This window comes from Diuraphis noxia, unplaced genomic scaffold, assembly GCF_037042655.1.
Source record: "Diuraphis noxia isolate RWA-SAM2 unplaced genomic scaffold, SU_Dnox_SAM2 contig0004, whole genome shotgun sequence".
Lineage (NCBI taxonomy): Eukaryota > Metazoa > Arthropoda > Insecta > Hemiptera > Aphididae > Diuraphis > Diuraphis noxia.
Genome location: NW_028301714.1, coordinates 68,082,425 through 68,095,950, shown reverse-complemented (window position 1 = coordinate 68,095,950; position 13,526 = coordinate 68,082,425). Strand labels below are relative to the sequence as shown.

General features: G+C 31.4%; 1 protein-coding gene across 1 annotated transcript in view; it reads left to right on the top strand.

The window, feature by feature from the left end:
* Positions 1-13,526, top strand: part of LOC107169144 (uncharacterized) — a 34,800-nt gene that overhangs the window by 255 nt on the left and 21,019 nt on the right. Inside the window, exon 2 of the mRNA XM_089226781.1 lies at positions 10,076-11,091. Within this exon, the coding sequence (XP_089082907.1) occupies positions 10,090-11,091 (1,002 nt within the window). The 5' untranslated portion in view covers positions 10,076-10,089. The remainder of the gene's footprint in view (positions 1-10,075; positions 11,092-13,526) is intronic.

Here is a 13,526-nt window from a genome sequence, read left to right as displayed (position 1 = left end):
TTGCGTCCCCTTTTAAAAACGTTTACAAAAAAGAGTTGTCAGGCAGGCTAGGCAAACAGTCGCGTGTGCTGTGATAAGTCTTGTCTTGATTTCTTGCTTTGAAAATTCTTGCGTCTGCCGTTTTTCGAAATTTCTTGAAGAAAAATAGTCTACTACAATAACAACAACAACAACAACAACAACAACAACAATGAAGACAACGATACAATATATAACCCCCGGCATTGTGTACGAGGATCGTCCCCTTTCATCCCTTTTGAAGTTCGTAATTAATGTTTCTCTGTAATTATATACGTCATTCAACAACCCCTTTACGTACACAACTCACAGATTGCGTACAGCCTTGCGGTCTATACCATTACAATATCTGATGTCTGTTCCCTATACCCGTGTAGGTAATTTGTGTTTACCGAAGAGAGTGAAAAAAATTTGAACGAGCTGTTAAATCTTTTTTATTGTTTACACAGACTTGTAACTATCGACTGGTGGTTGTGACTTACGAAAAAATCACAGCATAGGAACTAATATATTATTATATTATGGTTTCCAATAATTGTAAATAATATTCTCTTAGTGGGTCTTTGGTACATATATATATATATATATATATAATGACGAATTTTTTGTTTTCTCGTGTTAGTATTATATTAATGATAAATGTGTACACACGCAGAGTTCTTAAAATATTATGACTTGGTCTTAAGTAACGTTAACGTAATATATTATATAGTTATACATACTCTTACAGACTGCTGCGTAGAGGCATATGATATACGAATCCAAGAGAACGTGTGTAACCAGCTCAAGTATAATATAATAATTATAGTTTGAATCGGATTATATGTTGTTGGCGCGTTAGCACGCGATGGGAACTAACGGTGAACGGGTCCAGAAATCGTCCAGAAAAAACAACAATTTTTAAAACACGCCTCGGGACATTCGGGTTGATTTCGTAGACGCACGTATGAAACAATATCCACCAAGAATAATATTATCATATACAACTTATATATATATAGGTATATGGATGTATACGGTAGAATACGATACGAGTTACGAAAGAAATCGAATTCGTTTTCGAATTATTGGCCTCATATAATATGAGTCATATTATGTTTGATATGTATTTCGAGAGATTCGTGTTGTGACATAGGAAAATGTAATAACACTAATAATAATAATATTATTATTATAACACGGTAACAATGGCATTTTCGTTCTCGTGAGCGCTGTAATTATATGATTTTGTTCGAACTATGGTACGTACATTATTGATTTTACCGAGTAAAATATATCAAAACGGACGCGCTCACCTGTAACAAATGTCAGCTACCTTCCGGCAAAAGTTGTACCTATATAAACATAAGAAAAATGCACGCTGATTTGATCGATAAATTATAATATTGAGCCGCGGTCGCTGCTGTGCTGCACACGACATCGATCAACTTTATTATTTTTCACGTTGTTATCACTATCTTTGGTAATATTTATATTTTCATTAGCAATAAAATAGTGTCATAGACGCGTTTTTAGTAGAACGCGCATGGCTTGGTGTGTCACTGTAAACTATCAGACCATTTCGAAATAATCGTCTGTTACCGATGATAGCAATGCATATTATGTATCACGCGGATCCATATAATTCATTAATAAATAATAATAACAATAACAACAAAAACAATAATAATAGTCATTAATAGTAATAATAGTGGCAATGGTGTGGCAGATTCAATTTTTTTTCTACTGCACATTTTTTACTCGTAGGTATATATTATACTGCGACATCATATGACATATACACAACGGCCACCAGTGCTTTACACGCTCCAATAAGTTGTCCACGTTTGTCGTGTACAGACATAAAAATTATAGTTTTAAATATTATTTTATATCTGCCGTGTCTGAACCCGCGCCAGATCAAAATGTGCAATTCGAAATAATGACTTTTACCTATCAAACCAAACACACACACACGTGTACAGTCATGAAATAATCCGTAGTCGAGTGGCTCATTATGGTCCATAGTTTCATACTCACCATAATACGCGTATAACATACACGAGTAAGACGCAAAAAACGTACAAAATCCTTTCCAAAATGACTCCTTCGAATATTGTTTTCCTGCAGTCATAGACACGACATCGCTGTCGATCGAGCAATTTTAAATAACTCAAATTCTTATTACGTCAAAATTACTACTTTTCCTTTTCCAATTTTTTCCGTGCGCAGCTCATTAACTATCACTAATTATTACACCACACGGCACACATCACTATATAATAAATAATAATAATGTTAGCTTATAGGCGCTATTTTCTGCAATAAATTGAAAAGCTCAATTTACTCTATTTACGCGTTGTTTCTATTATATTTAAAACCATCTTCTTGTAATTATTTGTCTTTGGTTTAAATAAATCAAACCAATCTGTGTAGCATGATGGTCAAAATCATATTATTGTTTAAAACTTTTAATTGAATTTTTAATTTTGTCATTTCCTTGAAAGGATTAAATCCAAGTAAACTGTTTACTTGGTTTAAACTTAATTTCATAAATTGTCGAATAAAAAACGTAAGTATAATATAAAAAGAAACCTGTACACCAATAGATACCAGATCAATTTAAAATTTGAATATATTTTTTTTTTAAACGATTAAAAAGAGACGATGGACTTCTTTATAAAAAAACATGTTCAATGTGCAAATCCATCAACGTTTACCTATCACAGCTAAATATTTTTTTTTTAAATAATGAATAAAATAATATGAAATTGAAATTTGAAATACGGAATTATTGTATTCGATATTAAACATTTTGTAATATATAGAATCAAGATATTTGTTATTTTAGTTTTGGACTTTTAATAGAATCTTTATGGTATGGAATTAATATTTTTGTTTCCTATGAAAAATCATAATATTTGCAACCTCATGAAGTCATGAACAACAATAAATTTACGAATAATTATTATAATGTATCACATTATAGTTATCCTTATTTCTTTATTTCGATCACTTAGTTTAAACATATAAATATTTTATACGAGTACATGTAAGTACATATTGTAGTACCTAATTTGTATTTATATGATTCTTTTGTACGTGAGTACGTCACTGAACTCCTAACCGCCTGGATCTATTTTGATGAATTTTTTTATGCGTTTGAGTGGGTCCCTGGATGGTTTAAATTTACAATTATACCCATATATTGATATGTATATTTTAATATTAATATGTAAATAATAAATAGGTATTCAGTTTAAATATTACAAAGTGTATAAAATGGTAAAAGTACGTAAATATTTACTTTGACATTTTGTCTTGTATCGCTTAATTAAACTTTTCCAATGTATTCTAGTGTTTTTAGCTATACTATATATGTGTACAATATTTATCTATAGAACGATTTATCATTTAAAAAAAAAAACAGGTTTTCACTTAGTTTTTTAAATTAGTTAGTATTTTACACTGCGGGATTTGAACAGTCGCTATACATAATAATATGTACCATCCGAAAATAACAAACGTTTACGTATTATTATATTGTTGTTTAATCTCGACAAGATCTGCCTGGTCATTTGTCCTATCAAATGAACATCAATCATCACACATACTGTGGAGGTTGGACGTCGTTCCTTGTCTGCTCGGGATTGAATGGATGTCAAAAAAAAAGGCAATTCTTTTTAAGTCAAACATCGCCGGACCAAATCATCGTGTCCCACAGTGAAGACACGCTTTCTAGAGACAATGCCATTTTTACTCATATATTAATATTGTTAAACAGCCTTTCGTATTGATATTTTTCTCGTAGTTAGCATATTGAATTTTGCTCTCATGGTCACCGGTGCGTGTACAACAACTGACCGAAATCGTAATAATAGTTATAATAATATTTTATTTAATATAATAATATATGACGTCCGATTAGAATTTGCCATGTTTTGTTTCTCGATTTTCTCGGACCGATCGCGAACGGTCGACAACGCTCCACCGCACCGTCTCGCCGCCAATCTATTCTTCTCCACACACCAGACACACACGCGCATGGTCCGCCGAACAATGAAGAAAACCCATTGTCTTATGGCACTACGCACAAGTCATGGTTCGCACAAATATTGCTTTTTTGAAAATTGATTCATTTGTTTTTTTTCTTGGTTTCTAGTATGAAAGATAAATTTACTCGATTACCTAAGTAATATTTTTTCTCTCCAGAACCCTGACTTCCATCACCGGTTGTACATTTCTGTACGACCACTGAACCGAATACTTTTAAAATATTTTACGCTTAGTATGCTATTATACACGATCACTTTATTATTTTAGCATATATGTCTAACAATAGCATAATATAAGTGTAATTTCAAAATTAATTCGAGGATCGAAAATTTGTGAAAATATCTCACAATATATTTTATACCGTTCAAATATAATAAATGTATAAGCCTCCATAACAGCATTATATAGTTTTCGTAGGAACATTCTATCTGGCAATATCAAAATCGTTTGTAAACCAGAGTGATATAATATTAATGCAAGTGTACGTGAACAAAATAATAGTAAAAATTAATTTTTTCCCACGAAGTTATTCTAAGAATTCAATAACAAATATAATATATTATAAACATATTCCTTTACATCCAATTTCACCGATATTCATTTAGACAATAGGTACACCAAAAGTTATGTCAAAAGTTAATTTATACTTGTGTATACCTAACGTTTGAATATTACAGAAATCCTTAAAAATATGTTTTTTAACATTGAAATACGTATGTGACAGTAAGTCAATTTATTAGCAGATAAAAATATTTTACGCAGAAGGTACTGTTATATAAGACAGAAATACCGAATGATAACCTAGATCCTATCTTAATCATATAGCTTATTCCACTAACTACTATGGCTGATCAATGAAATATTAAACCGGTTTCATTCCATTACTGGAAGTTGTAGTAATTGCATATTTCCAGGAATTTATATAAATATATATTATAATATTACTAAATCAATGACGAAAGATTCAGATAAGTTGTAAAATAAATTCAACGTCCGTTTAACTGGATGTATTATTTGTCACACGCTAATACGCGAATAAAAGTCATGAGCATACAGACCACAGACGTTTCAAAATTCATTAGATAAATTGAAAAGAAAACGTTCTGCTAAAATCAGATACTAATTCATAATTTTCAAGTCAGAGGATTTATCATATAATGGATAAATAATGTGATAATGCATATTTAAAATCTAAAACTTTATTCTATGTCCAACAGTAAATTATATTCAAAATATAATATTTATTAATACGCGTAAAACTGTGACCAGTGAATTCGCTGAAAAAAAATGATTTAATTTATAGGAGGAGTTATTTTACATCTATGAACGATGAGTCATTTTTTAATATTACTATAATTTAAAATTTATAAACATCTTTTTTATTATTATCGATAAATTCAAAAAACATTAAAATTGTGTCACTTTTGAATCTGCATAATGTTTTGAAAGTAATTATATATGTGTATATTGTAGTAGTAGTAGCTAATGTTATTACAGTTAATTTATAGAGCCACATATTTCACCAAACGGCTTATTATTTTCAAGTAACAAAAACGAAATATATAAAAATAATAAACAATATTGTATTTTAGGAAATCAATCGCAATTTGATCGGTTTTGTAGTGTGAACAAAATGTATTCAATAATATAATATGCTCGTATAAATACTAAAAAATTTTGTAACTAAAGCTAAAAAATACTATCAATAGATAATCTATACTTCATAGCGATATAGCTATATTTTTACTTTACTAATGAGTAACTACCAATTATAGCATGTTTATCAATTAATAATAATATTTTATACGCATAATATAATGTTATAGTCTATAAAAAAATTGTAAAAAGACCAAATTAAAAAAAAAAATCAATTTATTTAATTATGCGCCGTTTAAAGACGCGATCCTGATATCACTCGGTTAAAAAATTAATTCTCGCGAGAGAGAAATAATTCAAGTATAAATCTTAATTGATACTACATTTCATGAATATATTATAACAAATACAACAAAAAGTTTAGGTTTTATAGATATTTGTTATCCTGCTAACGTACTAAAGTCTAAAATGCATAATTTAAATTCAACGATGTTCTAAAAATTAATATGCCATATAGACCACCGCCTACCACACGCATTATGATTTTTTTTTTAGTTACATAAAAATAATTAGTTTATGAACATATAATATATCGAAGCTATCAACGCACGAGTGAAGAATGGCTTGTGTAGGTATGTTTTTTTTAAACATAATATGATTATGATATCTTACATCATGATTCGTGGTATACATACTCATTCGGTCGACCTAAGTGTAGTAGATAATTGTTCTGAGATGTACCTATATTTTTGTATGCATTATCCGGCCAACATATTGTTCTATTTTCCTTCAAACTTTATTATTTTTCAATAGCATTTTGGTAGTGGATTTTTTTCATCCTGTTTTTATTATTGGTAACGACTAAAAGGTGTTAAAAATAATAAGTTAACATACCTATAAAATTCTTCATTTTATTATAATTTTATAAGTGAATGTACATTTTAACAAGAAACATGATATAAAAGGTTTTAATTTCCGTTATAATTATAATAATTTAATTAAAGAGGTTAGTATTTTTTATGATATAGATTGTATCGCATGTGTGTGTTACAATAAAAATAAATAAAAATTACATTTATAATTTTATAGTAGCTAATAGCTATAATTTAAAGGACAAAGTTTTTCCTTTATTGCTTTTTTTAAACACACACACAACTATAAGTTATGGTTAGCAAAATTCATAAAAAATTAAATTTACACAGCATAATGTATTAATGATATAAATATCCAAGAGTACGCCCAACCGGTAAAAAAGAACATGACCCTATTATACCAACTTATTAATAACTGTACAGATTTGTAATATATATATATAACAACTATGGTTTTAGCTTTAGATTCAATCGAATTTAATGAGAATATAATAAAATTATTTGATAACTTTACTGAGTTTTTTTATCATTATTAAATTGGATACTATTTATATTTAGCTAACGAGAATAAGTTTAATTAATGGTTAGGGGGGTTTAAATAACTGATTTTAATTTTAAGAATAACATTTGTATTAAAATTTAAAAAAAAATACTATGAATTTACTAAAGATTAAAAATAATTTTAATTATGTGATATAACTATACAAGTATAAAGGTACAATTCATGTAACATGGCCTTATTGTAAAAAAAAAAAAAAAAAAAATAGTACACTAACCTAATTAAATGTAAATCCTTAGATTTATAGTTTGGGAAAATTTTTCATTATGATTGTATTATTATTTTTTTATGTGTATTTTTCGTGTTATAAATAGGGCCAACATAATTTTGGTCCTTGGTACTTCAAAGGTGAAAATAATATTAGGATACATAAATAATTAAATGATTTAATAGGTAGGGTTAGGTTGCCTACGTTATTATATTGAATAATTGCACCATTACGATATAAGCTATAATTATTTTAAATTCACTCGCATAGTCACATCATATCATTTTTAATCGATTTGTTTGTCAGTATTTTAATTTGTTTCAACTGTAACACTTTTTTAAATTTTTAACTATAATTATTAATATTAGATTTTTATTTAAACTATAAATTTATGCGTCGATTCTTTGTATTGATCATGTATCGTTTTATCTGTTGGTGTCAGTAGTCTCTGCGCACAATATTCTGTTAATATATACGTAAATACCTACATTGTACGTTGATAATATTACATTATACATTTTTTCACCGGACCAAAACCATCATTAAAACACATCCTGTTAAAACAGTATTGATTTTGAAGTCCTCGGTACACATTATGGGGTTTTTTATCGTTTTAAACGTACCATATAAATTTTAATAGGTACCTATACGTGTATTTTTCCCATAAAAATATCGGTTGAGGTCGTTTCTAATAAATCGAAAAAAAATCAAATAAAACGAAAGAAAAAATAATAAACAACGATTTTGAGGAAAACCATATTTATAGTCTTAATGGTAGTGTATTGGTTGTTTGTGTGAAATACATATATGTATTTAGGTGATGCTACCCATGCATTTGTTGTTTTAGTCTTACACCCGTACGATACAGCAAATTTTCGATCACTAGTTTCAATACTTATACTATTAGTAGTTTAGATATCATATAGTGAATTGAACTATTATTCAACTTTTGGGTAAGAACATTATTTATCTATGATTAAGCACCTGCAAATTTTAATTTTTGTAATCTTATATATACATAAGCATGTAAAATTGTGAAATATCACAAATTAAAAATGTTTATTTCTCGTCTGAAAATAATATATCGAATACAATTTTAAAATGCTTAGGCAAATATTATAATGTTAACACTTTCGAATATGAACTTAGTTAAAAATAAATTAAAAAGCCAACTTAATGATATCACCCTTGATACTTGTTATAAGTTGAAAGTCATAGATTACTCTTTAAATTTGGATAAATTGTGCGTAGAAATTCATCGTCGAAAATCCCACTAATTAAGCATTTAAGTTTTTTATTTTTGTGTATTATTGTGTCCAATTAAATAAATATTAAATTTGAATAAAAAGGAATTAATATTACAATGTAAATGCATTTGTATGCGTGATAACAATGTATTAATGCAATATAGTTTTTCTGAATTTAAGACGTGGATAGGTATTTGGCTTCAGTCACAAATGTGCTACCGGCCTGTGCAACGAGGTTCTTATAGTGACAAGCTTTGCCACGCATAGGTAAACGTGTCCCAAAACGGCCAAAACTAACAGTTTACTCCTCCTAAAAATGTTAATGGCCATAATTTTTGGGCTCAAAACCAAAAAAAAAAAAATTGGACTTCTTAGTTTGTTTTTATTATGCCTAACAATTCCCAATGAAATTGCTTGTATCGTATACTGTATGGACAGATTTTATAAATATAATGTTATTAAAAATATATGGTGGGGATTGTTCGATATTAAGAAAGGTCAGGCCAATGAAGCAAAATGTGCTGAGGTGACAATATGATTTGCGTATATAACCACAGAATACATGAAATATATATTAAATAAATATACATTTCTTATATTATTCTGTGATATAACATCGCAGCACACGCAGGCGAGGGGCCGGCTTACGCTTATGAGTGTTTTCAGCTCTTTGAAAATCGCGATTTTTTACGTGAAAAGATTCCTTCAACTTTGTACTATATTGAAAATAAAGTGAACGAAATTTGTCCATGCCATACGTATGTAAACGGAGAGAACAAACGAATGTGTAGCGTCCTCTTAAGTAAAATAATATTATCATGTTTAAGGCATTATCACATTACGATAGGCACACATATATAATATTATATATATAAATATATTTATACGAATACCATTCCAGTATTACAGCTGTTAAGTATACGAGTTCACTGAATGGAGTTAAGAAGACGCCGCCACCGCGTCGTAACGATATATATTTTAATTATATAAATAAACGAGTATAGTTTGTCTTTTGCGCCGGTGAACCGGCTGAATCACATATACTGTTAAAACCTAAACGACCGTTTTATGACTTATTCATAACTCTTAAAGTACTTATAAATTATTCTTTGTAGACGCAGAAGAGGCGATGATCTTATTCGATGCTGCGGTATTGTTAAAATGTATTTATCATAAAGTTCAACATGTTATTATTATTATTACCATCTCAGAATAAAAAAAATAATAATAAGTGTTATTCTGTGATATTACTTTCCAACTGCAAAGTTTTGCTACTTATTTATTACATGTCCGTTGATGATTTTCAATATTCAAGTTATGCGTGGAAAGAAAATCCACGATTTACTCGAAAGATTAAATGGCGCTGGTATAGATGTTTAAAAATTAAAAACATCTAAAAAATATTTTGATATACTTAATACTTAAACATATAATCTATTAATACATCCTTTACCACTGAAAATATCTGTACACGTCACTGGTTGTTTATAATAAATAATAATACTGTAAAGCTCATCGTGTGGGAATTTGCTCGTTTCAGGTTTTGCGGGAGCCATGTTGGAAACCGTTGCAGAGAAGAAAATCCCGCCGCCGCTGCCGCCCAAGACACGTCGCGGCTGTCTAAAAAACAGTGCCGTCGAAGGCAACTGTGGCAGCGGCGCGACCATCCTGCAGTCCAACGGTCATGTGGTGAAAATCCGAATAGACCCGATGATGGTGGACGGGATCGGTGGTGGTGGCGTGGCCGGTGACCGCGCCGAACGGGACGACGGGACGCGCCGTGAGCACGTGGTGGGCCGCCGGTCTAGTACCGTAAAGATAAACATCACTTGCGTGGACCCGTTCGTGTTCCGCCGGCACTACACCGACGTGGACGACGACGATGACGAGGACGAGGACGAGGACAGGCGCTCGTCCTCGGGACACCGATCACCGCTGGACAGCGGCACGGGCAGTGACCTGGACACGGGCAGCCGCCGGGACGAGAGCGACGACGGGACGTGCAGTTGCGATTCGCTGACGAGCAGCACGGCGGATCCCGAGACGGCTGTGATGGCCGTCGAACCAGCGCGGGAACGGGTGGTCACGACAGTCGCCGTGGCTAGCGCCAATGCCGTCGATTCGGTCGCGTCAGATCCGGCGGCCGTCGAACCGCTGGCATCAGCGCTGCAGGCCTGTACGACAACCGGGATCGTGGCCACGGCCACTGTCGCGACAGTTGTCGAAGAGCTGCCGAAACGTTTGGCGCCGCAGGGCATCCGCGTTCAACAGCGGTGCTACAACGACAAGACCGTGGCCACGGTGGCCGCAACCGACCGCGTTATCGACATGGACAACACGGACCAGTATTACAGCTTTCACATGAACGAGAACGTGTTCGACGAGGTGGACGCCGCCGCCGTGGCCACAGCCGCCGCACCATCGGACGACACGTTCGCGGGGTGCAAGACGGTAGCCACTTCGGACACGATACGAAGCGCCAAGGGCACCATCAGGGGCGTCAAGAACCGCGTCAGGGCCGGAATAGCGACGTTCTTGCAACCCAAAACCAACAAGGTGAGTTTAACCGACTCGTATATAATCATGCGTGTTATCACACTCACAAATAATGTTTCACTGACGATTCAATACAGCGTGTTTAGTGATTTAAAGGGGGGAGGGGAATACAGGGCAAGATCAAATCGTAATGTTAAATATTTATATATATTTTTGTTTATGAGGAAGAGGAGGATGAGTGGGTTTGTCGAGGTTTAAATATAATAATATTATGAAAAATCTAAGCTTGCCAAATGTATATATATTTTATTAAATGTCCACATAATATTATGTTAATTAATGGCACCATTGGCACCAAATAGTATATGAATTCTCAAAATCATCATTCAATGAAATATGGTTAAAAACACAGAGCTGATATCTGTCATTTTTTTACCTGGTTTAACAACGCCCCCCCCCCATTGGTCCACCATGCGATTATCAAAAACTTAAGATAATAAGACTTACACGTAATTTTAAAAAAAAAAGTTTAAAATAATTTATTACCTATGGAAATATATCTGCATATACCTTAAATTTTAATCCACGTTCATTTATACGAAAATTCTGCGAATTTCTTATATTATTATAGTTAAAAAAGGGTAAAACAAAATTTTATGATTTCAAGCTTATAGAAATACCAATGGTTAATAAATGCACTAGGCTCAAACGTGATGAATGATTTTCTACATTCCGTCATTATACTCCATCGTAAAGTACAACGTCATATAAAATAACGGTTAATATACTGGTGAGCAAATCAGTTATAAAATTAGTTAAATGTTTTTAATCGGTTGAAAACTATAAAGTATAAGCTCTCATATCACCAAGAGTTTCTCTCTGTAAAAAGGACTGTTTTTTTAATGTTTTTGTGAAATTGAAAACTCACTTCTGAGTTCTGATGAAATCGGCAGTAGTGATTAATACTAAAAATATACATCATTATAGTATGAGACAACTAACGATTTCAATATACAAAGACACACTCGACCAATTTGTCCACCCAAAACAATGACCTAGATGTGGTGACTATTTGATACGTTATATATACGTACTGCGATGTCTTCAGTACACGACGACACGCGAATAATGTTCCATTTCAAAAAAAAAAAACACACACACATCATCAGACTGATCAGCTAAATCTTGTACCTACAACACTTTACATGACATAACACCGTCTGCAGGTCTGTGCTCATTTGGTAGAAATCAATAAATAATATTATTAATTACCTGTGTGAGAATGTGATACACGGCATCGGGATTTCGTTGCATCTGCAGCCGCGGTGGCTGCGGTGGTAGCGTTGCAAAACTCTATCGTGGAATAGTTTGGGAATATTTTCGTTCTGTTACGTCATGACGATGAACGTACGAGAAGAAGATAAGAAGTTTTACGACACTAATAATAATAATATATGCATGTCGAACCAACCAACGTTCGTTCGTACAAGTATTCGACGGCTATATTATGTTGCCAAAGAAAAAATAAACCATTCCATTATAGGTTTTTATAAGATCGAGTTTAGTAGGTACCAATTTAATGTATGTATTTAGGTATTAAGAAATGGACGAAAAATATTTTAAATTTCACACCGTCGAGTGTCGGGATGAATATTATAATATAGCTAGGTAGGTAGGTATATGTAACCCAATGTTAAAACATATCATCTGCAATAGACAGTAATATAATATTTTATGATTAATGAGCGATATTGCAGACATGAAGTAATCTTACTAAGCCGGTCGAATTTTTTTCGAAACGTTATTACATAAAAATATAATATACATAATATGCATATAATTTATTAATGTACCTTTTTGTAATAGGGTATTGTATATAATATTGTAATGCATAATAATTACGCACGTGCCTGTGAAACTCTCAATTATATAAATAAAATATCAATTATTATGATGAAAAACAGCGCAGTAATCTAGACACGCGATAAAAAACAATTACTCGATTTTTATAATAAAATATATATTTGTATGTAGGATAAAACGTCGATAATACCTTTTATATAAGTATAAAAATATGGGCCAAACGGGAAAGTAAAAAAAAAATATGTTATAAAATAATAATCACTTTTTTACTAATATTTTTCATTATTGATTGTTTAATTAAAAAAAACTTGCGGTGTCGCACACTAATTATATGGTTTTCAATTCATACTGTGAAGTTTTATAATCGCTTATTATGATTTATAATATTTCCATCATAAATACTGTCTTATACAAATTGATTTATTTTTTAAATGTAAACACTAATTTTCACAAAAATTATTAACAATGAACGTTTGGTGGTTTGTTTTTATTTATTTTAAACATAATTGAAGTCTCTAAAAAACCTAGTTTGAGAGAAAAATGTCTTTTTATAATTATCATTTTTAATTTTATAGTTTTTTGGTTGACAGCATACATTTTTAATTTCATACATTAAACCATAATTTGATTAT